Source organism: Giraffa tippelskirchi, chromosome 7 (genome assembly GCF_054371585.1).
Source record: "Giraffa tippelskirchi isolate mGirTip1 chromosome 7, T2T-mGirTip1v1.2.pri, whole genome shotgun sequence".
Lineage (NCBI taxonomy): Eukaryota > Metazoa > Chordata > Mammalia > Artiodactyla > Giraffidae > Giraffa > Giraffa tippelskirchi.
This window is the reverse complement of record NC_137281.1, coordinates 119,892,576-119,916,553: the sequence shown is the minus strand read 5'-3', so window position 1 is coordinate 119,916,553 and position 23,978 is coordinate 119,892,576. Positions and strand designations below refer to the sequence as shown.

General features: G+C 40.1%; 1 protein-coding gene across 4 annotated transcripts in view; it reads right to left on the bottom strand.

Moving 5' to 3' along the window:
- LEO1 (LEO1 component of Paf1/RNA polymerase II complex) overlaps positions 1-23,491 on the bottom strand; it is a 32,407-nt gene extending 8,916 nt beyond the window's left edge. For 3 of the 4 annotated variants that reach the window (XM_081508213.1, XM_081508211.1, XM_081508212.1), the window contains exons 1-10: positions 23,368-23,491; positions 14,594-15,352; positions 12,567-12,671; positions 9,763-9,857; positions 8,602-8,747; positions 7,795-7,879; positions 4,012-4,106; positions 3,327-3,461; positions 1,993-2,128; positions 608-794 (exon numbers count right to left, since the gene is read on the bottom strand). In XM_081508213.1, the coding sequence (XP_081364339.1) occupies positions 608-794; positions 1,993-2,128; positions 3,327-3,461; positions 4,012-4,106; positions 7,795-7,879; positions 8,602-8,747; positions 9,763-9,857; positions 12,567-12,671; positions 14,594-15,352; positions 23,368-23,425 (1,801 nt within the window). In that variant the 5' untranslated portion in view covers positions 23,426-23,491. The remainder of the gene's footprint in view (positions 1-607; positions 795-1,992; positions 2,129-3,326; positions 3,462-4,011; positions 4,107-7,794; positions 7,880-8,601; positions 8,748-9,762; positions 9,858-12,566; positions 12,672-14,593; positions 15,353-23,367) is intronic. The other variant, XM_081508214.1, reaches the window with a different exon arrangement.
- Between the last annotated feature and the right edge of the window lie 487 nt (positions 23,492-23,978).

The window sequence follows — 23,978 nt, the reverse complement described above, 5'->3', positions numbered from 1 at the left end:
TATTATAGTGATCATTTCACAATACATACAAATATTGAATCGTTAGACTGTAACCCTGAAACTAATGCAATGAGTCTAGTATTCAATTTAAAAAATTTAAAAAAAGAACAGGACAACAATAGTAACTGGGTCATAACACTGTTATGAGGACCAAACAGGATCCATGTTTGAGTGTCTGCCTGGAACTCAGTATGTGCTGAATGACCATTATAAATTACTGGTACTTGCGAAAGAAAGAATAATACACAATGGAGAAGTTTGAAAGAAAACACGTGTATTCTCTGAAAAACTGAACTTCCTGATTCCTAATTAGTAATTTTAAAAGTTGAGAAAAGTTCCAAGATACACAGTTGGCAGACCTTCAAACCAGAGAGCAGAAGCTCAAGAGACAAGTCTAGAAGTGAAAAGTACAAGCAGCTTCTACTCTTTTAGGCTGACCCAAAAGAATTTCACAATGACCAGCTCTTGAGACCTTGAAACGTCTCACTCATTAACACTGATTCCTTAAAAATAAAATGCCCAAAGACTCAGCATTCACAGTATACTGAATGCAAAGATGAATTCCAGGACCCTGAAATGATGAAATTTCATTTCTGCTCAAACTCACCTCGAATGCCCCCTTTGTATCGGTTTTTAATGGCAGCCAAGCTGATGGACTCCTCGCCTTCCTCCTCCTCATCGTATCGATCAGGTTCTAGGTAACTAGCACTCAGTCCCCGCTGGTGCTGTTTCTCTCTCATGCGGCGCTGCTGAGACTCCCTACGAATAGAAGCCCTCAAACGTTCTTCTTCTTTCTGTAAAGAAGCAAATTAGTGAACTTCAAAAAAGATGAACTCACTTAATGCCCACTTGAAACTACTTTACTCTCAAGAACATGAAAATGCCTTGCCCGGGATAACACCAGTTCCTATGTCCTCAGGGTGAGTTCTCTCCATTTCACACCTCTGTTACCACACGTGGGCATCATCATGTTCAGTTCTAAGGTGTGAAGACACCACAGGGTGAAGAGGCAGAAGGCTCCCTCACACCAACCACCCCATCACAACTGGCACGGGCGCGGCCTTGGGAGCTGCAGTGTCCCCTCTACAGCCAGGAACAGTCCAGAGGGCACAACCAGCCTGAGGAACCTCATCCATGACCAGCAGATGCCTGAGGGAGGCAGGTTCTCTTCACCCTGAGACACACACCTGACTTGCCCAGGCTCCACCAAACTACCATGGCGCTCAGATATTCCTGCCTGGGGCCCTCAACCGAGGGCACTCCCCACAGCTAACAGCAGGATGAAGGGGTGCTGGTGGAGAGGGGCCCTGAGCCCCAAAATAGACCCTTCATTCTCTTCTATCTGCCTGGCTTCCACACCTTGGGGTTCACCAGGCAAGACCAGGCTTTGAGAGGTCAGGGATGTGCTGGCATTCCCTTGATTCCTTGTTTAATTGCTTTATTACTGCATACAACTCTAATTCTGTAAAAAGCACTGTCAACAGAAGAGGGATTAAGAACAATCTAGTGGATTCCTTTTGCATTTCCATAGAAGTTGGGGAAGTGAAGGAGGGCTCGGGCATCTCTCAACGTAGTCCTGGGAGTCTGCAGGCCCTTCAGCCCCCCTACCTTCAGCGGAAAAGGAAGGAAACTTCTGGTCTTTTTATATTCTATCTAGACTAATTCTCGAGCATTTCCACTGATTTTTGACATGGATGCCATATCAGCCATGGATGAGTTATTTAATCATCCTTGAAATTATCTGTGAACGTTCAGATTCTTTTGTCAACAGGTTGCTCTCAGGACTTGGTGGGAGAGAAACCAAGCCAGGGTCTGTTTTAGGACCCTCATCACATCACCCTTATTTGCCAAATGTTTAGGAAATGGAAACCAGCTCCCTGTTCACACCAGCTGGAAGAAGAAAAAGTGGGTCAATAAGAGATGATGAACAACATTTTTGGAAATGCTTTCCTTAATATATCAAAATTCTAGGATAAAGCTCAGCCAACATACCTTGATCATCTCTGTGCGCTGGCACTCAGGATCACGACCAGCCATTGGTAAGATTCTAATCTTCTGTGTCTTTGAACATCTATCTGCAAGTGACAATGTCATCTTTCTATGTGTGGCACTGTCTGTAGAGTGAGGTCTGCAGGAAATGAACAAAAATACCTCACTGTTTAGCAAATACATTTGTGAGCCAGCCATACCAACATCAGAGGAGGCCAGTGAGCATTTCCCCTTCTCAAGAAAAAATAGGCAGAGACACAAAACAATATACTAGATGGGGATTCTGACCTTTCTTCATTCTGCAGCTTACTAAACCATTCTTACCTCCACAAGTGAAGTAAAATATGGAAAGCTTGAGTAAAAAAGGCTTGCACAGCATGATCACCCTCTAGAAGCAGTAAAGTGATGGGCTCACGCAGCATTCATTAAAAAATAAAAATTAGAGGAGAAAGAAAAGAAAAAAGAAAAAACAAACAAAAACCAAGAAGCATTCATTGAATACTGAGTGCCAAGCACCGTACTCTTGTGGTTTACATATTACATGACTTCACTGTCATAGCTCCTCTATGAGATAATTATTACATTTTATATATTACGGAACTGAGGCAAGGAAAAATTGAGAAAAGTTGCACAAGGTCATGCATGTGGAAGTGAGACTCAGATACAGGTCTATTTGATTCCAAAGCCTATAATCTTGACCATTACAATTTTGAAAATGTAATTCATAACCAAGAATACTCGGCCGTCTCTAAAGGTAAGCATTACCCAAGAAGGATGATCTGCTTAGAATCAAGGAAAGAAAAACATGAACGTTTCACTGTACTGCCTGTCCTGTCTTGACAAGGAGAATGTGCTTGCCAGCTGACCCAAGTGTGCAGGACTGCTTGAAGAGGTAACGGATGCAGGGGCCTAAAGAACAGATGACCTTGGCCTTCACACCCACCAACTCACTGCCTTTCCTCTGATCACATGCCCACTAAGAACCTCTAACTATCAGTCTCACAGGTTAATTTTACTAAAAGGAAAGACACACTGCCCAGTTAGTACTCTTAGGCCTCCTGGCAGCTATAGTAATCACTAGAGTTAACACACTGACATTCTGGTTTACACACCAGTCTCCTGGAGCTCTGGTTAGCACGACCTGGTTCCCTGTGAAGCAGCAACTTTCAGAGCACTTGACAAAAGAGCCTTTGAACCTTTAGAGCTGAGAACCAGATCTTGGTCTTTGGGGAACTATACTGTGAGGTTATGCCAATCAGGAGTCAGGCACTTTGAACACCACCTGTATTTCACTGCTTTGACTGTTTAACAAATAGTACATTGACAAGAGTAATTACCTGAATGTGAGTTTGGTTTTAAAGACGGCTTGTCCCTGTAGACCGGTACCTTGTCTTATAAAAAGGTGGTTGTGATCGCCCTGCAGTGGAGCCTTGTAAACATCAAACACCTCATTACCTAAGTGCAGGGACATGCTGAAAAGAAGGAACACTTCACATGTTAGTCAGAAAGCTTTCACTCTCTCATTTTACTTCACTTCGAATGTGATTCAATGGCTGCTTTCTCTCCTAACACAGAATTCAGAAGCAAGGGACGAATAAAAAGGCATGATATGAAAAAAGACTTACATAGAAGTAAAGAACGCTCTGTGTTTATGTTTAAGAAGCAAAACATGCTGTGACATTCACTCAGCCCCTACCACCTTCCCAGTGAAGGGCAGCTTTACTAAAGTGTCAACTTCTAGGGAGTAGTACGCAATGGGCAGGGGAGCTGGTCTAATTTTCCTGACTACGGTGCTATAGCCAGAGGATGATCACATTTCCAGCCTACTTTTAATAAGTCTCCCACCAGCCTGTACAACCCTCAACTGCTTACTTATTTCTGAGGTTTTCTATACAATGCCAGAGACTAAATAACAGAAATCCTTTAATAAGAGGTATACCCCAAATAAGGTCTTATTCCAAAACATCATCCCTCCCAGCCACATTCTGTATGTTTCCATACTCTTCAGGCATCTGTGCTCACCTCCCATCGGACCACTTGACTATTCGAGCATTGCTTTCTTTAATTTCATTTCCTTCTTCATCCCGGCGTATCCTCCACCTTATGGTATTTTCTACCTGTTTTAAAAATACAAGTACCTTAGAACACTGTCATTTTTGCGTCTTCTCTCCTCAAGAGATACATAATCACAGAATAAGCATGGACAGATAGTGACAGAAAAAAGGATATTGAAACCCTCTTGTTTTAATCACCTAGAGACATTAGGTAAAGTAACAACAGGAAAGAAAATATGCCTAAGTGAATTTCTACTCCCAGTGCTGGAACTACAGAGAGAGCTCAGTGCCAGAGCATCTGAGCAGGTGCTAAATCTGTAGTAACCTCCAGAAGTTATAAGACACAGGAAGAGCTAGCAGGACAAGAAATAAGGTTTGAAGCCACATGAAATAGCAATTTAGGATTGAGACTCCTAAATAAAGCAGGTTCTCTCATAGAACTAAAAACCCAATAAATGTGGGACTAAAAAAACTCTGCCTACTGGCTTAGGAAGATAAGGAAACCCCCACATACAGGTAAGGAAAAAAACAGCACCTTATGAAAATAAAAACCCCAAGTTTGAGCAGGTTTAGAGTCTAACTTTATCTTAACTTTATGAGGAGGGGGGAATACCAGGCAGATTTGCAAAATATTCAAAGGCTTCCTAAAATGAAAACCACTGTTATTGAAATTAAAAACTCAATGGGACTTCCAGGAAAATACAGCACACTAAATGCATGTAGTTTATCCATGCCACATCCTGGAAATGCACTAAAATGACAGTAAAGAATTGAAAAAGGATATACTCACAAGGAGAAAGAGAATGTGAACTAAGATGGCATCAAAGAAAAGCCAGCATTTTGAAAACTGACAACTGAAGCCCAAGCATCCCCCTGCCTCTGCCCCTACCATCTACCCTAACAGCAGCCACTCCCACTCCCAGCTGGATCTCCTCTGTTAACTGCCTTTACAACTGAGTCCTAATGATTTCTTTCCAGTTTCCCCCTGTCCTTCTTTATTCCTCACTAAATAAACAAACAACTACGAAGCTGGCTGATTAAGAATGCAATAGCTCAGTTGGTAAAGAATCCGCCTGCAATGCAGGAGGTCCCAGTTCAATTCTTGGGTTGGGAAGATCCACTGGAGAAGGGATAGGCTACCCACTCCAGTATTCTTGGGCTTCCCTTGTGGCTCAGCTGGTAAAGAATCCACCTGCAATGTAGGAGACCTGGGTTCAATCCCTGGGTTGGAAAGATCCCCTGGAGAAGGGGAAGGCTACCCACCCCAGTATTCTGGCCTAGAGAATTCCATGGACTGTACAGTTCATGGGGTCACAAAGAGTCAGACACGACTGAGCGACTTTCACTTTCAATATTAAATAAGTCATTTCTGAGATTTGTTTCCAAACAGTCTGGGTAAGATGGGGTGAGGAATACAGATGAAATAAGATGTCCAACCTGACAACCACTGAAGTGAATGATGTGTACGTAAGAGTTTACTACACTGTTCTTGCTATTTCTGTTTATGTTTGAAATTTTTCTTAATAAAAGAAGCTAAACAAAATGGTCTGTCATTATTCCTGCCTTCCCTCTCAAATAAAATGGGTTTGTTGTTGTTGTTGTTCAGTCGCTAAGTTGTGTCTGACTCTCTGCAACCCCATGGACTGTAGCACACCAAGCTCCTCTGTTCATGGGATTCTCTAGGCAAGAATACTGGAGTAGGTTGCCATTTCCTTCTCCAGGGGAATCTTCCCAAACCAGGGATAGAACCCATGTCTCCTGCACTAGCAGGTAGACTCTTTATCACTGAGCAACCAGAGAAGCCCTATAAAATAGGTTGAGTGAGTGAGGGAAAGTGGCTCAGTCGTGTCTGACTCTTTGAGACCCCATGGACTATACAGTCCATGGAATTCTCCAGGCCAGAATACTGCAGTGGGTAGCCATTCCCTTCTCCAGGGGATCTTCCTAACCTAGGGATCAAACAGAGGTCTCCCACATTGCAGGGAGGCTCTTTACCAGCCAAGCCACAAGGGAAGCATAAAACAGGTTAGCCACATACAAATATGAAAACACACGGTCCATTATTAACTGTGAAGCCACTTTGAAAAACACTTCCTATTATTTAAGGTGATTCAAATAATAATGATGCTGTGATAGAATCCTCTGCTAGGTCTTACCCTATTGGGATGAAAGACACATTAAAGTACTTCTGAAGACACAGAACCTCAGAGAGGTACATAAACTGTACCTGGTTCTTTGTTCATTAAAGAATTAATCATACCACCAACTGACTCTTTAAGAATGGTAGGCCTTGTCTCAAGAGCATCATTCGAAAAAACCAAGGATCCAATGTTATTTTCCATCACCCATCAAGGTTTTAAAAAACAACAGTCTGCTATACACTGACATTTTGTAGTCTGCACACTAAGGTTTCAGAGTAAAACATTTATTTATAGACATTAATGTTGATACTAGAGTCTGGTATTATGTGATCTCAAAACATAGACACATTGACACTTGTCGATGTACCATGATAGAAGATAAGGGGAAAATGTAAAAATCAGCAAAAAGTAAGTAAATAAGGAACTATCACATTGATTTATATAAATGATGAGAAATAAAAGCAACACAGTAACTCCAGAGGTACTAAAACAGTCACGAAAAATTAACAGTGCTAACCTTAAATCAATAGATATACACATGTTCCAAGGGAAACATTAAGAGATAACCTAACATGGAAGTAAGAAAAAGAGCAAAAAATAGCCTAAGTACTATATTTATTAATGGTATGACCTTGACCAAGTTAATGGTGCCTGTTTATCTCCATTTTCTCATCTGATTTACATTTCCATTAAGTGGGAGGAGTAATGAAATTTCACTGAAAAGCTTGGGAAGCTCATGCATTTTAGAGAAACCATTTTATATCAAGGTTCTTTAGGTACTTATGGATCCATTAAACTTGAAAAGATGGAATTATTCTATAAGTTTAGCCCCTGAATTCTAAGAAGGCTGGACTCTCACTTCTTAATATTTTAATACCATGTACAATATCTACTGGAAAAAAACATATTTACAGGAAATCTTCAGATTTAAGAATTTAAAATGCATAGCACCAGTTTTGATATCATGAGTTCAACTGTTTCTTGTTACTGTGCTACAACTCAGCTCTAAACCCTCTACTTAAACCTACATCCTCCTTGATTAAAGGAAAATTAGAGGCCCTCCTTGGACAGAGTAACCAGACAGTACAAGGTCTCAAAGAGAAGCATTAATAGGAATTTAGTATAATAAAAATCTCTCCTAATAGTGAACAAGAACAATTGGAAAAATACAAACACAGCCATGTGGTGAAGTGTTAGGTACCAGTAATAAATTCTTCTTTTGTATATGATTTGTTCATCCATAGATCAAACAGCCTGAAGATAATTTCCCCTTGCAGGAAGTTGCTAGAACATAACCCACAACAAATATGGAGGGAGGTGTTCTAAACACAAACCACAGTACAACTTATTCTGAAGAAAGTAGCTAATAATTTTTTTAAAGCACCAAAAGATGCAATATAGCAAAAAAAAAAAAAAAGTGATAGAAAAGTGATGCCTTTACAGAGGAAAAGCTATGTTATTTTCTAAAATAAATTCTGAAAAGGTAGACAATTCATTTGTTGACACAGGAAACAGAGAAGATCACTTCTAAAAGCTTAAGTCTCAAGTTAGTATCCCCAGGTTTTACTTTATAAAAGAAAAAAAGAAAGGGGTAAAGCACATAATGGTACCTTTAATTTTAACCTGGTTCGACCTTCTTCATCCAGCATTTCTTCATCTTCAAATTCATCTTCATAATACTGAGGATCAAATGGTCTACAAATTGTTTTTAAAATAAACTATTAATCATATTTTGTAAGAAATATTCCTGCTATATAAAGCAACTTTAAAAAATCATAATAACTAAAAATCACAATAGTCAAATCTCTTCATGTTCAACTATAAGGATGTATTCAAATTACTACACCTTCTTGAAATTTGGTATTAATACATATTGCTTGAAATAAAGAGCAAGCAAAGCTAAATATTCAAGTACTCTTAGTTCTTATGTAAGTCTCTGAACAAGTAGGCCACATATACCCTAGCTTTCTACATTTTGCTTAGGAAAAAATTTTTAAATAGCACAAAGAGCTTGCATGTCACTTAGTGAATAATATCCATCAATGCTGTTTAACAATCCAAACCATTAGTTTTTCTAGATTCACAACGGCTGCTATAAAGGACATCTGCAGTTTTTCTAGCAAACTTAACTACTCTCAATTTCAGTTTTTTCAGGGCTTCATTAGTCAGAAACACCCAAGACTAGTGATATCTGTTAATTCATAAGTAACAGACTGCTAAAAACAATTATAATTATAAATCTCCTTTACCAATAGTCCATACTTTTTCTATCACAGGATATATTTGGTTTTTATTTTTTCAGAGATACATAACCAGTTTTCCATTTTGTGACTGGCCAATTCTCACCAAGTAAGAAAAATATCAACATTCTACATATTTCTAGCCAACATTAAAAAACTATCAACTGATCCCCTTACCTGGGTTCTACACTGAGAAAGTTGGGCAGCTTAACAAAATATAAGTCATTTCCTAAATCAGTGTTTACTTTGGGTATTTCTACTTCTATTCTGGTCTCAGGAATTGGCTCCTCCTCCTGTTGATCTTGAGGCAATCCATTTTCATCCTAGTAAGAGTCACAGAATTTTAGAGCTTGATGGGACTTTAGAGATGGTCCGGCTCCATTTCCATGCTTTAATCATTTAGGCAGATAAGAAGTATAATAAGACATGACTTCAGGGCTATTATCCATCTCTACCAACCAACCCCTCAAAACCCTCATGGAAAAGCAAGATCAGTATAGAAGCATCAAAGTAAGAAAACATCTCTTTTATGATAAATCTATCTTCCACATACTCACCAACAGAAATGTGAAATTAACAGACACTTGAATATGAAGTCACTTTGTCAATTAAAATTAGAGAAAATTATCAACAAAACACACATGCTGACATGAACAAGAAAAACATTCAAATAAATGTTATTCAATTCACAGGTCCATGTAGTCTAGTCTCTTTAGGTGTGGGCCCACCTCACACCAGGCAGTTCTTTCTTTCTATCTTCTTTCCCCCAGTGACAACATCTTGCAAAAACTACAGTACAATATCACAACCAGGAGACTGACCTGACCCAGGCAGATAAAGGACATTCCACACCACATTCCATCACCACAAGGATTCACACTGCCCTTTTACAGCCAGGATCCACTTCCCTCTTGCCCTCATCCCGATGCTATAATCTCCATTAATCTTGTCTCCATTTCTATAATTCTGTCATTTCAAGACTGTTATAGGAGTGGATTTATACAGTCTTAACCTTTTGGGACTGGCTGTTTCTCACTCAGCATAATTCCCTGGAACTTCATCCAAGTTGCTGCATATATCAGTAAATTTCATATATCAGTAAACTTCATCCAAGTTGTTGCATATATAAATCCTTTTTACTGCTGAGTAGTATTCCACGGAAGGACGTTTCAAGGCAGTTTTTTCTAATCCTCCTTATAACCAGGAGTTCTCTACATAAATGAGGAAGTCACACATTCACTGTATTTCCATACTGTAATTCAGTTACCGACTTCCTCTTCCTGGCATAAAAGAGACACTTAGTTCTCTCTTCCAGTTCTCATTGGTAATTTTACTTACAACAGGCTGTCCTGGAGTGGGTGGTTTATCTTCCCCATCACTCCCTGAAGATATATCATCTGCACCTCCAAAGAGATCCATTGTTCCACTATTATCTTCAATGCAAGAGGAAAAAGGCACAGTATTTAATACCTGTAACAATGATTCTTCAAAGCTATCACTTCAACATATTCCTAAAGTTTCTAGACCCGGCACTTGGAAACCACCCAAACACAACTCTGAGCCTGGCACTCACAGATCTAACTAGAGTGTCTGTGCAGAGAGAAGAGGGCAAATCCAGTGAAGGGCAAAGTGCACAGGAGGCACTCCTTTCCTCCTTTACTTACTGCATCCTTGTTTTTCCACTTTCCTTTATTCCTCAGGAGCCCAAATATCCTCCTACAGTCCAGATACTCAAATTTGGGGCTTAAGCACACCACACAGGCCTATTCTCCACATCATCCTTCAAGTTTTAAAGTTACAGGTCATGTCTACCCAGGCTCCCCTCCTCTCAGGAAGAATTTCACCCAGGTACAGGCAAAACAACAACATCAACAATAATCTGTAATAAACCAAAGTGGGGTAGTAAAGGAGATGACAGAAGATAGGAGGGTGGTCAAAAGGTAGACTGCTTGAAACTGAGATTATAGAAGAGTTACAATTTTGGTAATGACATGGTCTAGGGTAAAATCATGAGAGTGAGTCACTAAGACAAGGTAAAGGACAAATCACTGAAAAAGAGAAGGAAACCTATTAAAATTGCCAAAATTCAGAACCCTGACAAGATCAAATGCTGGCAAAAATGTGGAGTAACAGGAACTCTCATTCACTGATTCAGGTAGGAACGCAAAATGGCATACCCGCTTTGGAAGACAGTCTGGCAGTTTCTTACCAAACTAAACATAGTCTTACCAGATGCCCCAGAAATTGTGCTCCTTGGTATTTACCCGAAGGATCTACACACTTATATCCTTACAAAAACCTGCACACAAATGTCTACAGCAGCTTTACTCATAATTAACGAAATTTAGAAGCAACCAAGATGTCTTTCAGTTCGTAAATGGATAAACTGATACATCCAGACCATGGAATACAGGAATACCTTGGAGATATCTCAGGTTTGGTTCCAGACTATGCTCATGTGCCCACCTGATTATTTTCTTCCTAGGTTTTATCACTATCTAACATGCTATATTGGAGAAGGAAATGGCAACCCACTCCAGTGTTCTTGCCTGGAGAATCCCAGGGACGGCGGAGCCTGGTGGGCTGCCGTCTATGGGGTCACACAGAGTCGGACACGACTGAAGTGACTTAGCAGCAGCAGCAGCAACATGCTATATATTTCATTTACTTACTGTGTTATCATCAGTCTTCCTAACCTACCCTGACCCCAACAGAATGTGGGTTCTACAGGGAGACATCTTTGATTACTGCTACATTCCGAGGGCACAGAATAGTACTAGTACAAAGCAGATTCTCAATAAATGTGAACAAAATAAAGTAATTAATATATCTGATTCTCACAACAACACTATAAGGTGATTAGTTAGCATCATCTCGCTCTTACAGATCAGAAACTGAAATTTAGTAAGTAATTAATTTGATGAAAATCATACAGTTGGAAAGTAGAACCACAAAGATTCTAACTTGGGTTATCTGATTCCAAAGTCCATGTGCATAACTAGGAGTTATAGACGCAAAGATCTTTAAGTAAATCCCAGAGCTTGTTGTTCGGTCCAGCTGTCTCCTTTTCTCTCTAGTTGTCCTGCTAAATGTTTGCTTTAGTTATACTGTTACTTGTGATAATTTATATAAGCTATTTAACATTAATGCCTAACTACCATTCAGCACAATAATGGCTGTGCAAATTAAATTATCAAAATTATGTTTACTGTAAATTTTATACTAACATCTTTATTGTATAGTAATTTGCCATTTGAAATATAGTCATACATAGATATAAACAGGCAGATCTTGTGTGTGTGTGTTAGTCACTCAGTCGTGTCTGACTCTTTGCGACCCCACGGACTGTAGCCCTCCAGGCTTCTCTGTCCATGGAATTCTCCAGGCAAGAATACTGGAGTGGATTGCCATTCCCTTCTCCAGAGGAATTTCCCAATTCAGGGATCGAACCCTGGTCTCCTGCATCACAGGCAGATTCTTTACCATTTGAGCTTCAGGGAACCTGCTCAAAGTCACTCAGTCATGTCTGACTCTTTGTAACCCCATGGACTGTAGCCACCAGGCTCTTCTGTCCATGGAATTCTCCAGGCTATTCTACTGGAGTGGGTAGCCATTCCCTTCTCCAGGGGATCTTCCCAACCCAGGGGTCAAATCCAGGTCTCCCGCATTGCAGGCAGATTCTTTACCAGCTGAGCTACCAGGGAAGTCCAGATAGATCTATCCTTAGAAAAAACCTACCTTACCTAACACTGAGTTTTTATGAACTCTTCATCTAAAATAGCTTGAAGAATCAGCTTCTTCATCCAATATTAACCTATAAAGAACCTAAGAACAAGCTAACAAGCTGTCCTAGAAGTGTCACTACTCAACCCAAAGAACAGGCAATGCCACTTCCTCCTCAACAGAGCCTCGGGCCCCTAACAGCAGACTCACTTGGGACTACAAATGAAGCAGGTTCTTCAACTACTTAAGTGTGAGCAGTTTCTCAATCTGTACAACTTCCCTGGGTACACTAAATGTGTCCACACTCTTTTCTGTGAGTCCTGCAGTCTGGGGTAAACACCCAGGGTTGGAAATGTACTATAGTTAAACGCAGAGAGAGGAATGGAAATATAGATATATTAAAGAAGAAAGTAGAGTACCTTTTGGTACCTCAGTGTCACTCTCCGCTTCTGAATCAGATGCAATTGCATTCTTGCGTTTCATTCGTAAAACTTCATCCTCACTATCACTGCCTCTTGCAGATTCTGTAAGAGTAGAATCAGAAGTTCTGCATAATCACAGTCATACCATCACTTTGATTTTTTGTGTTTGAAAAGCAACATTGGAGATAAACAAACCATGGACCACCCATACAATGGAAAACTACTCAGTAATAACCAAGAATGAACTACTGATACCAGTAACGATTTGGATGAATTTCAAATGCATTACAATAAGTTAAAGAAAAAAGGCGCCACTACTGTCTGATTTCATTTATAAGATGACAGTCTCAAAAAGACAAAACTACAGTGACAGAACACAGTAAGAGTTGTTAAGGGTCCCAGGTGGGGAGGTATATGACTACAAAAGGGACAGCGTGAGGGAGTGTTTTAGGGCTGACAGAACCATTCTGTATCATGACTGTGGTGATGGTTACAAAACTCTATACATGCGTTAATGTTAAGAGAACTCTACATACACACACAAAAATCAACTTACTACGGTTAATTTCGAAATAAAATTTAAAAAAGGAACATTGGTTTTTGTAAGCAGAAAAACTTGGGAAAATGACAAAAGCAGTTCTGAAACTTTAAATTTATATATCATTCAATACAGAAGACAAAAGAGAAGTAAATATACTGTAATGGAAGACACAAATGTATTATTTCTGGATGGTACAACTGTTCACGTAATTTTAAACTTCAAAACCCAACCACTGGAGAACTAGTTAAGCAGCATGACCAGCGACAAGACTCCTGCCTTAGTTTTATGTTAGTCTGCTGGTATTTGGGAAGTAGTTCATAAGCCTTAATGATTCTGGGTATTCCCAGTACAAATAACTCTACCCAAAATTAGTTATTGAATACTTACTGCAGTCCTATAGTCTATATAGACCTATATCCAACTCTGGAAACTTTTGACCTCCTCTCCTAAATAATGTTAAAACGCAGTTTTGAAAGCTATCCTGAGGTATGTATTCCAGGGGAAAAGACCTCCCACTCCCCATACTGCAGCTCTCCAAGAAGACAGAATCAATATATAATAAATTACTTATAAAAATGAAGCAACCCAGATATTACTACAGGAAGACTTCCAACTTAGTCAAAGTGAGTTTTATATAACACAAAGAAATCAGATGGTTAACCGTTTTAATATTCTATATGAAGAATGTGTTAACTTCAAGAAAACAGTGTAAGTGGCTATTATGAAAAGGGATCCAAAAGCCAAAGTTCCGTTCTATGTTTCCTGCTGTCTTCAGGGAATGAATGTTCTGATCCAAGCACATCTCCCCAGGATGAGGATGCATGTGTCAGGCTATCATAACTCACTGAGATCATCTAGCCTGTGTTGTCATTTTCTGGATATTATGCTCCTCAGGCAACCTCCTGACTGTTACAATTTGGTATCCAACACAGATTTCCCCCCAAAGGATACAATGATAAGAGAAAAATAACTGATGCTCTTGAAACAATTTTGCAATTCAATTTTTATAACTTCCTGTGGTTAGTCTGAGTAAACTCCTTGGAGCCCGATGACCTCTGGAGGATGAAATTTTGGATCTCTAACAAACTGAACTGGAAACTGGGCATTTCAATGGCACTAGGGTTTTTTCCCCCAGGCACATCTCTTCTCATCTGGGGCATGCTCTTCAGTTACCCACAAAAATGGAACTAACTCTATTCGGTATCTAGCTACCTTAGCACTATATACCTTGCTCTAAGACTTTCCTCTTTACATTTTTTTCTTCCTGATCTATCATCAATGAAATGGAAGGGGAAAAGACACAAATAATACACGGATTAGGAAAATGTTTACAAGTAAAATGTATCGAGTTAGAAATGGCTGAAATAGAGGAACAGAAGAGAAAAACCAGAGTAATAAAGGTGGGACCATAAAAAGAATCAATGAGCCCCTGCTGTACCTCAATGCTTCTACTAAACCACCTTGGTTCTCATAAGTGTATTACCTGATTTACGGTCCTGCTCCTCTTCATCATCTGAATGCCTGTGCTCGTCATCCGAGGGCTGTGGCCTTTCATCATCAGAATTTTGCATTTTCTCCTCATCAGATATCTGTGGCCGCTCTTCGTCATCCGAGTTCTGTTTCTCATCATCGTTATCAGAAGCTGCTGGCCGTTCATCATCAGAATTAGCCTTCTCCTCCTCAGACAGCTGTTGTCGCTCATCCTCTGAAAGCTGGGGCCTCTCCTCATCATCTGTGTTCTGCATTTTCTCATCATCAGAATTCTGCAGTTTATCTTCATCAGACCCTTGTGCCCTCTCCTCATCATCAGAATTTTGTATCTTTTCATCATCTGACTGATCGCTTTTATCTTCTCTGCCCCATTTTTCATCATCTGAGGGTGCTTTTTCAGAACCTTCTGCTTCCGAGTGATGACTCCCTCCATCTGATCTATGACCCTCATCCTCATCGTCATTGTCATTTCGGGTTTCTGATCCACTGTGCTGATCTACATCTGAGGGATCATTGTCTTCATGGTCAGAGTGCTCAGAAGCTTCTGATCTATTGTCTGATCCTTCAGAGTGATTATCACTCCCACTATGATGAGAGGCTCCCTCATCCTCACTGTCATCTCCAAACAGTTCCTTATTACTTGGTTTTCCTGCGTCATCTCTTTCATCTTGATCGCTTTCACTCCCTGAGGCGTTACTGCCAGAAGCAATATTCTCTTGATCAGAATCCGAGCCTGATCCAGAGTCAGAATCTATGGGATCACATAAACACAGGGTGATGTTAAGCAAAAAAAAAGCAGAATAAGGAACACTAAAAGTCCATCCCAACATAAAAAGCAATGAAAAAACTTGTTAAAAGCTGTTAGAACCTATCTTCTCAGACTCTGGAAACTAAAAAGTTGCAACAACCAGGCTAATGTTTAATGAAGCAAAAAAAAAAAAAGCTGAATCTGTTAAAAAACAGAACTTTGGGATCTTCTAACATACTCTGGTCCGTACCCCCACCTCCCACTGCCCCCAACCCACCCCTTGGTCAACAGTGCCTTGAAGATAATACCCTGAATTTCTGGCACATGTGCCACTAATGGAGGGAGCAGACGGCACCTCATTCACAAAGAATCACGGTTGTTAGTTCTGATCTGTCTGGTGGATCACAAGGGACTGGCTCAAAGGACTTGACTTCATCTCACCTAACTTGGAACTCTCTTGCTGCTAAGGTGGCTACTCAAAACATTTTACAGGTAGATGTATTAGTTGTGTCTGCTTGGGACAATGAATAACAGTTGGGGCAAACAACAGACTAACTAAAAAGCTTGGTTGAAAAGGCTGAGGAATGACATAATATGGGGAGTAAGGACTTTAAAAGGATGATAAAACTTCTAGAGGAAAACATAGGCAGAACACTCTCACATAAATCACAGCAAGATCTCTTTCAATCCACCTTCCAGAATAATGGAAATAAAAATAAACAACGGGACCTATTTAAACTCAAAAGCTTTTGTATAGCAAAGGAAACAATAAGCAAAATGAAAAGACAACCCACAGATTGGGAGAAAACACTTGCAAATGATATGACCAATAAGGGATTAGTCTCCAAAATTTACAAACAGCTTATGACACTTAACAGTATCAAAACAAATAACCCACTCGAAAAATGGACAGAAGACCCAAACAGACGTTTCTCCAAAGAGGACACACAGATGGACAACAAGCACATGAAAAGATGTGCAACATCGCTAATTATTGGAGAAATGCAAATCAAGACTACAATGAGATATCACCTCACACGGGTCAGAATGATTATCATCAAAAAATCCACAAACAACAAATGCTGGAGAGGGTGTGGAGAGAAGGGAAGCCTCCAACACTGTCGGTGGGAATGTAAATTGGTGCAGCCACTATGGAGAATAGTATGGAGGTTCCTCATAAAACTAAAAATAGAGTTACCATATGACCCTGCAATCCCACTCCTGGGCTTATATCCAGAGAAAAAAATGATCTGAAAGGACACATGCTCCCCAGTGTTCACTGCAGCACTGTTCACAACACTCAAGACAAGGAAGCAACCTAAATGTCCATCAACAGAGGAATGGATTAAGATGTGGCACATACATACAATGGAATATTACTCAGCCATTAAAAAATAATGAAATAATGCCATTTGCAGCAATATGGATGGACCTAGAGAGAGTCATACTGAGTGACATAAGTCAGACAGAGAAGGAGAAACATTGTATAACATCCCTTATATGTGAAATCTAAAAAGGAACCATACAAATGAACTTACTTACAAAACAGAAAGAGATTCGTAGACTTAGAAAACAAACTTATAGTTGCTGAGGGGAAGGGACAGTTAGGGACTTTGGGAAGATTATGTACACGCTGCAATATTCAAAATGGATAACCAACAAAGACCTATTGTATAGCGCATGGAACTCTGCTCAACGTTATTTGGCAGCCTCGATGAGAGAGGGGTTTGGGGGAGAATGGATACATGTATATGTATGGCTGAGTCCCTTCACTGTTCTCCTGAAACAAACACAATATTGTTAATGAGCTATATCCTAATACAAAATTAAAAGTTTGTCATAGAGAAAAAAAACCTCCCACAATAAATGAAACAAACAAACAAATAAAACCCTCCCATCTATTCTTAGCAATCGGGAAAGCCATGCACCTCCCCAGGGCTGTGCACATGCTCAAGAGAGAACCAAGAGGGCCCTAAGACCTCACTTCCAGTTGATCTTCAGGCTCCATGAAAGCAAGAAATGAAAGCAAAGACAGGATGTAAACTACTTGGTGGAGTGTTGAAAGCATGCCCTAACACACACAGAGAGACAACCTGTGAAGTCTGCAAGTTTCTGTGACTGCTGTTTCTTTTTTCTGCGTATAAGGAAAACTCTGTCTAATCACTAGCTGACTCCTAAGCTAATGGAGCAGAAACTTCAGTGGTCACATACAACAAAAATTGAAGACTTTACAAAATTAGTTCAAAAGAGTCAACAATTACTACAACAAATAGCAACAATAAATGCTGGGGGTGGTGATGGGGAAGGAGTGTACTGTCCTGAATTGCCACAATATAATTTCAAAATGTCCAATTATCAACAAAAAATTATAATGCCTGCAAAGAAACAATGAAGTATGGCCCATAAATGTGAAAGAAAAGTTACAATTTGTCCCTAAAGAAGCCCAGACAATGAAAATGATATCTTATCAAATACAGAATATCAATAAAAAGACAGATATTATTTTTCAAAAAACTGAACAGAAAATGAAGAGTCTAAAATACTTGTAAGAAAACAGCAAGTGTACCAATCTATGCATAACGGGGGTTCCAGAAGAAGAGAAAAAAGAGAAAGGGACAAGAAATATATTTGAAGAAGTAACAGCCCAAAACTTCCCAAATCTGACGTAACACATGAGCATACACATCGAAGCGGTTTAACAAATACCAAGAAGGATAAAGTTAAAGAGACAGCACCCAAGAGCATCATTATCGAACCGCCTAAGACAAAGAAAAATCCTAAAAGCAGCAAAAAAGAAACAACTCATCCCATACAAAGAGATCATTGATAAGGATAACAGCTGATTTCTCATCAGAAACCATAAAAACCAGGAGGCAATGGGATGAAATATTCAAAGTGCTGAAACAGTCAATCAAGACCTCTATATTCAGCAAAACTATTCTTCAAAAATGAAGGAATTATGAACAACAAAAGATAAACTGGACTTCCTCAAAATGAACAGCTTTTGTGCAAGAAAGGATATTATCAAAAAAGTGAAAAAACAACCTACAGAATGGGAGAACAGATCTGCAAACTATATATCTGACACATATGTAATGGAAACAGTGAGAGACTTTATTTTCTTGGGCTCCAAAATCACTGCAGATGGTGACTGCAGCCATGGAATTAAAAGACGCTTGCTCCTTGGAAGAAAAGCTATGACAAATCTAGACAGCTTACTAAAAAGCAGAGACAATATTTGCCGACAAAGGTCTGTCTGGTCAAAGCTATGATTTTTCCAGTAGTCATGTACGGATGTGAGAGCTGAACCATAAGAAAGCTGAGCACTGAAGAACTGATGCTTCTGAACTGTGGTGTTGGAAAAGCCACGAGAGTCCCTTGGACTGCAAGATCAAACCAGTCAATCATAAAGGAAATCAATCCTGAATGTTCATTGAAAGGACTGATGCTGAAACTGAAGCTCCAATACTTTGGCCACCTGATGCACAGAGCCGAATCATTAGAAAAGACCCTAAGGCTGGGAAAGATTGAAGACAGAAGAAGGGGACGACAGAGGATGAGATGGTTGGATGGCATCACCGACTCAGTGGAGATGAGTTTGAGCAAGCTCCAGGAGATGGTGAAGGACAAGGAAGCCTGGCATGCTGCAGTCTATGGGGTCGCAAAGAGTCAAACATGACTGGGCAACTGAACAACAACAATCTGGAATAAATAAAGAATGTTTACAACAACAACAAAAAAACAAAACAACCCATTTTAAAAATGGACATTGGACTTTAATATACATTTTTCCACGGTTACACAAACATGAAACAAGTACATGAAAAGATGCTCAACATCACTGGCCATTAGGAAATGCAAAAAGAAACCACAATGAAATATCACTTGACACCAACAGTGATGGCTATATTTTAAAAAGGGGTAAAAAACGGTAAAATAGGTATTGGCAAAGATGTGAAGAAATAGAACCCTCAAACATTGCTGGTGCTAATGTAAAATGGTTACAAAAATGGTTTGCTGGTCCAAAAATGGTATGGTTGCTCCTCAAAAAGTAAAACAAAGAATCATATGACTCAGCAGTTCCACCCCTACATATATATGTACAATTCCACCCCAAGAGAATTGAAAACAGGCACTTACACAAATACTTGTAAACAAATGTTCACAGCATCACTATTTAAATAGCCAAAAGATGGAAACAATCCAAACTTCACCAATGGCTAAAGAGATAAACAAACTGGGATATATACATAGAGTGAATACCATTCAGTCATTAAAAAGAAATGAAGTACTGATACATACAATATGGATGAATTTCAAAAACACAATGGTAAGAGATAGAAATCAGACACAAAAAGCCACATGTTGTATGATTCCATTTATATGAAATGTCCAGAACATAGAAAATCCACAGATGTAAAAAGCAGATTGGTGGTTGACAGGGGCTAGTGAAAGGAGCAAATGGTAAGTAACTGCTCATTGGGTGTGGTATTTTATTTTGAGGTGATGAAAATGTTTTAGAACTAAACAGAGGTGGTGGCTGCAGGACATTTTTAATGTACTAAATACCACTGAATTGTTCACATAAAAATGGCATATTCAGCAACCAAACTGAAAAGAACTAAAACTGTCACTATTTGCAGATGACATACTATATACAGAAAATCCTACAGACTCCACCAGAAAACTGTTAGGACTAATAAATAAATTTAGTAAAGTTGCAGAATATAAAATCAATATACAGTTGTGTTTCAATCAAAATACATCAATAATAAGCTAACAGAGAAATTAAGAAAATAATCCCACTTATAACTGCAACAAAAAGAATAAAATACTTAGGAATAAATTTAACCAAAATAGGTGAAAGACCTGTACAGTGAAAACTACAATACACTGATGAAAGAAACTGAAGACACAAATAAATGGAAAGATCGCTCATGGATTGGAAGAATCGATATTGTTAAAATATCCACACTAACCAAAGTAATCTACATTTTGAACACAATCCCTATCAAAATTCTAATGGCATTTTTTATGGAAATAGAACAAAGAACTCTAAAATTTGTGTGAAACCACACATACACACAAACCCATACAGCCAAAGTAATCTTGAGAAAAAAAGAATAAAGCTGGAGGCATCATGCCCTTGATTCCAAACTGTATTACAGACACATAAATCAATGCAACAGAATAAAACACTCAGAAATAAAAGCCACACATATATGGTCAATTAATTTACAACAAAGGAGCCATGCCAAGAATACACAATGAGGAAAGGACAATAAATGCTGTTGAGAAAGCTGGATAGCAATATGTAAAAGAATGAAACTGGGCCACTATCTTATTACACCACACACAAAATTTAACTCTAAATGGATTAGACTTAAATTTCAGACCTGAAACTATAAAACTCCTGGAAGAAAACATAGGCAGTAAGCTCCTTGACACTGGCCTTGGTTATCATTTTTTTGGATTTGACACCAAAAACAATGACAACTAAAGCAAAAATAAACAAGTGTGACATATCAAACTAAAACACTTCTACACAGCAAAGGAAACCATCAACAAAATGAAAAGGTAATCTATTGAATAGGATAAAAATATTCACAAATCATATATCTGATAAAGGATTAATACCAAAATATATACTCATATTATATATATTTATATAAATGGGCAGAAGCCCTGAATCGACATTTTTCCAAAAAAGACATACCAATAGGTACACAAAAAGATGCTCAACATCACTAATCAAAAGAGAAATGAAAATCAAAACCACAGTTGGAATGACTATTATCAAAAAGATAAAAAATAACAAGTGTTGGAGAGAATATGGAGAAAAGGGAACATTTGCGCACTAACGGTAGGATTGTAAAGAGGTGCAGTCACTATGGAAAACAGCATGGAAATGTTTCAGAAAAAGAACAGAACTACTACATGATACAGCTAGTCCATTTCTGGGTATTTATCCAAAGGACACAAAAACATTAGTTTGAAAAAATATATGCATACCTATATTCACTGCAGCATTATCAAGATATGGAAACAACCTAAATGTCCATCTATAGACAAACCAAATGTGGTGCATATAAACAACAAAATATTATCTATGCCACTATAAATACGGCATATATACAATGGAATATTATTCAACGATAAAAAAGAAGGAAATCTTGGGAATTCCTTGGCCGTCTAGTAGTTAGGGCTCAGACCTTTCACTGCCGTGGCCCAGGTTCAATCCCTGGTTGGGGAACTAAGAGCCTACAGGCCACACAACGTTTTGTCAGAACTCTCCACCATGACCTGACCGTCCTGAGTGGCCCTGCATGGCACGACTCATAGCTTCATATGTGATCATTTTGGTTAGATTTCTGTGATTGTGGTTTTCTTTCTGAAAGCTGTGGGATTATGAAGTTCTTGCTTCTGTCTGCCGTCTGATGGATGAGGATAAGAGGACTGTGTAAGTCTGCTGATGGGAGGGACTGGCTGTGGGGAAAACTGGGTCTTGCTCTCAGGCGCAGGGCTTTGCTCAGTAAATCTTTAATCCAATTGTCTGCTGATGAGTTAGGCTGTGCTCCCTCCCTGTTAGTTCTTTGGCCTAACAACTCTCAGATGGTTAGGAATGCAGCAATGCAGGTGACTTGGGTTCAATCCCTGGGTCAGAAGGATCCCCTGGAGAAGGGAATGGCAACCCACTCCAGTATCCTTGCCTGGAGAATTCCATGGACAGAGGAGCCTGGCGGGCTACAGTTCATGGAGTCACAAACAGCTGGACACGACTGAGCAACTAACACCAACAACTGAGGCAACCCAGTCTTGGAGTCTACAGGCTCTCTGTTAGGGCTACTGGAGACCTCCCGAAAGGACTTATGTCAACACACGCTTCTCAGGGTTGCAGCTGCCATTGCCCCTGTCCCTGCGGCAGGCCATTTCCGACCCTCACCTCTGCAGGAGACCTTCACTCACTCACTATTGCTTCTACCTATTCAATTATTTATGTATTAAGCAATGAGGTTAACTGAGGGAGGGGGGATGATCTTTGCATCATTATAACCCCTACACTTAGCAAAGTAGCTATAACATGATAGGGGATCTATAAATGATGAATGAATGAACTTCATGGAAGTGAGTGATCCGAGGGTTCGCATGGCTCCAGTGCCGTGAAGGGTGGATGGGATAAGGACAAATACAGATGACGGGGTAATGAAAACATTAGCAAAGTGGAACAAGAGTTAGTGTAAGGGCTCTATACTTCCAGACCTATCCTGACCAGAACCTTCAGGACGTTCAACCTGGTAGAGCCCTCACACTAGATTCCACTTGGTGCTCCCCTGCATCACGAACATACATGTATTAATTTATTTCATCACCAAATCCTTCATCCCTTCTCTCCAAACACAGACTTCATATGCTGCCCAATCTAATACCACCGACTCAAGAAGTTCTAGAGGTTTTGCACAGGTTCTCGGAGGACACATTATCTCCAGCGCGTAACACCTATATGCAGCCCTACCCCAGTAACCTTCTCAGTCTTCTCACTCAGACATTTTAAACTTTCCATCACGCCACATTCCGGTTTCATTCAAATGGACAACCAGAGCCCCTCTGCAAATTCGCCCAGCCCATACCCATGTTCCTGAACACGTCATTTCCATTCATTCACAATAGTCCATGTGCAAGGTAGGACAGAGCAGGACTCTAAGGTTCCTCCTCTCGCTGCGCCGGCTCACCGGCCTCCATTCCCGCCCCGCGCCCCCTTCGCTCCCCGTGCTCCTAGGCTCGGCTTGCTCGATGGACACCAAGAACCTCGAGGCACACACTCTGCATCTGTCCCTTCATCCCCTCCCTCGGGAAAAGCTGGCACCGCCGGGAGGGCAGGGGGCGCTGGGGCAGGAGTACAGGAAGCGCCATCCGCCAGCGGCGCCAGAGCGTTCACAGACCCGGAATCGGGTCGCTGTCGGGCTCCCGCCGCAGAAGGCCCACCACGCTCGCCTCCACCAAAGCCCTGTGGACCCCACCTTTACGCTCAGGATCGCTGTCGGCGTCGCTCCCGAATAGGTCCTCCATATCCGCCATTGCAGCGCACGTCCGCCGCAGTCTTAACCGGGAGCAGCTCCCCGATTGCGTTTACGGCACGGAACCAACGAAACGCGACAGTGTCGCAAAGATTTGCTAAAAGTCTCATTTTCTACTGGAAGCTTGTTTTCGCTTGCACTTTGAACCCACACTTGCCCACGCTCTTAGGTCCAGCAACCCCGCCCTTCGTCAATATCTGTTCTTATTCGCGAGGATTCTCACCTGGGTACATCAGGTCTGAGTGTCAGTGGAGCGGGTGGTATTTGGGGGCTCCCAGGAAGGGCCTGTGACCGTGTTAATCCCGCCTGGAGTCAGGCCTGCAGTCCTTTGTTGTATGCGAATCAGCTGTTCTCAAGTTGTTGCGGATTCAAAAATGCTTTTGTCTATGCGGATTGTATCTATTTTTATTTACTGTAATAGTAATTAAGGCATAAATTTTAAAAATTCGTTGTACAATAATAAACGAGTTAACGTAAAATAGCATTTTAAGATTTTAAGTGACTTGTTTTCTGAAAATTGAAGAGTAGAATTATTTACAGTTTTGAAAGCATTT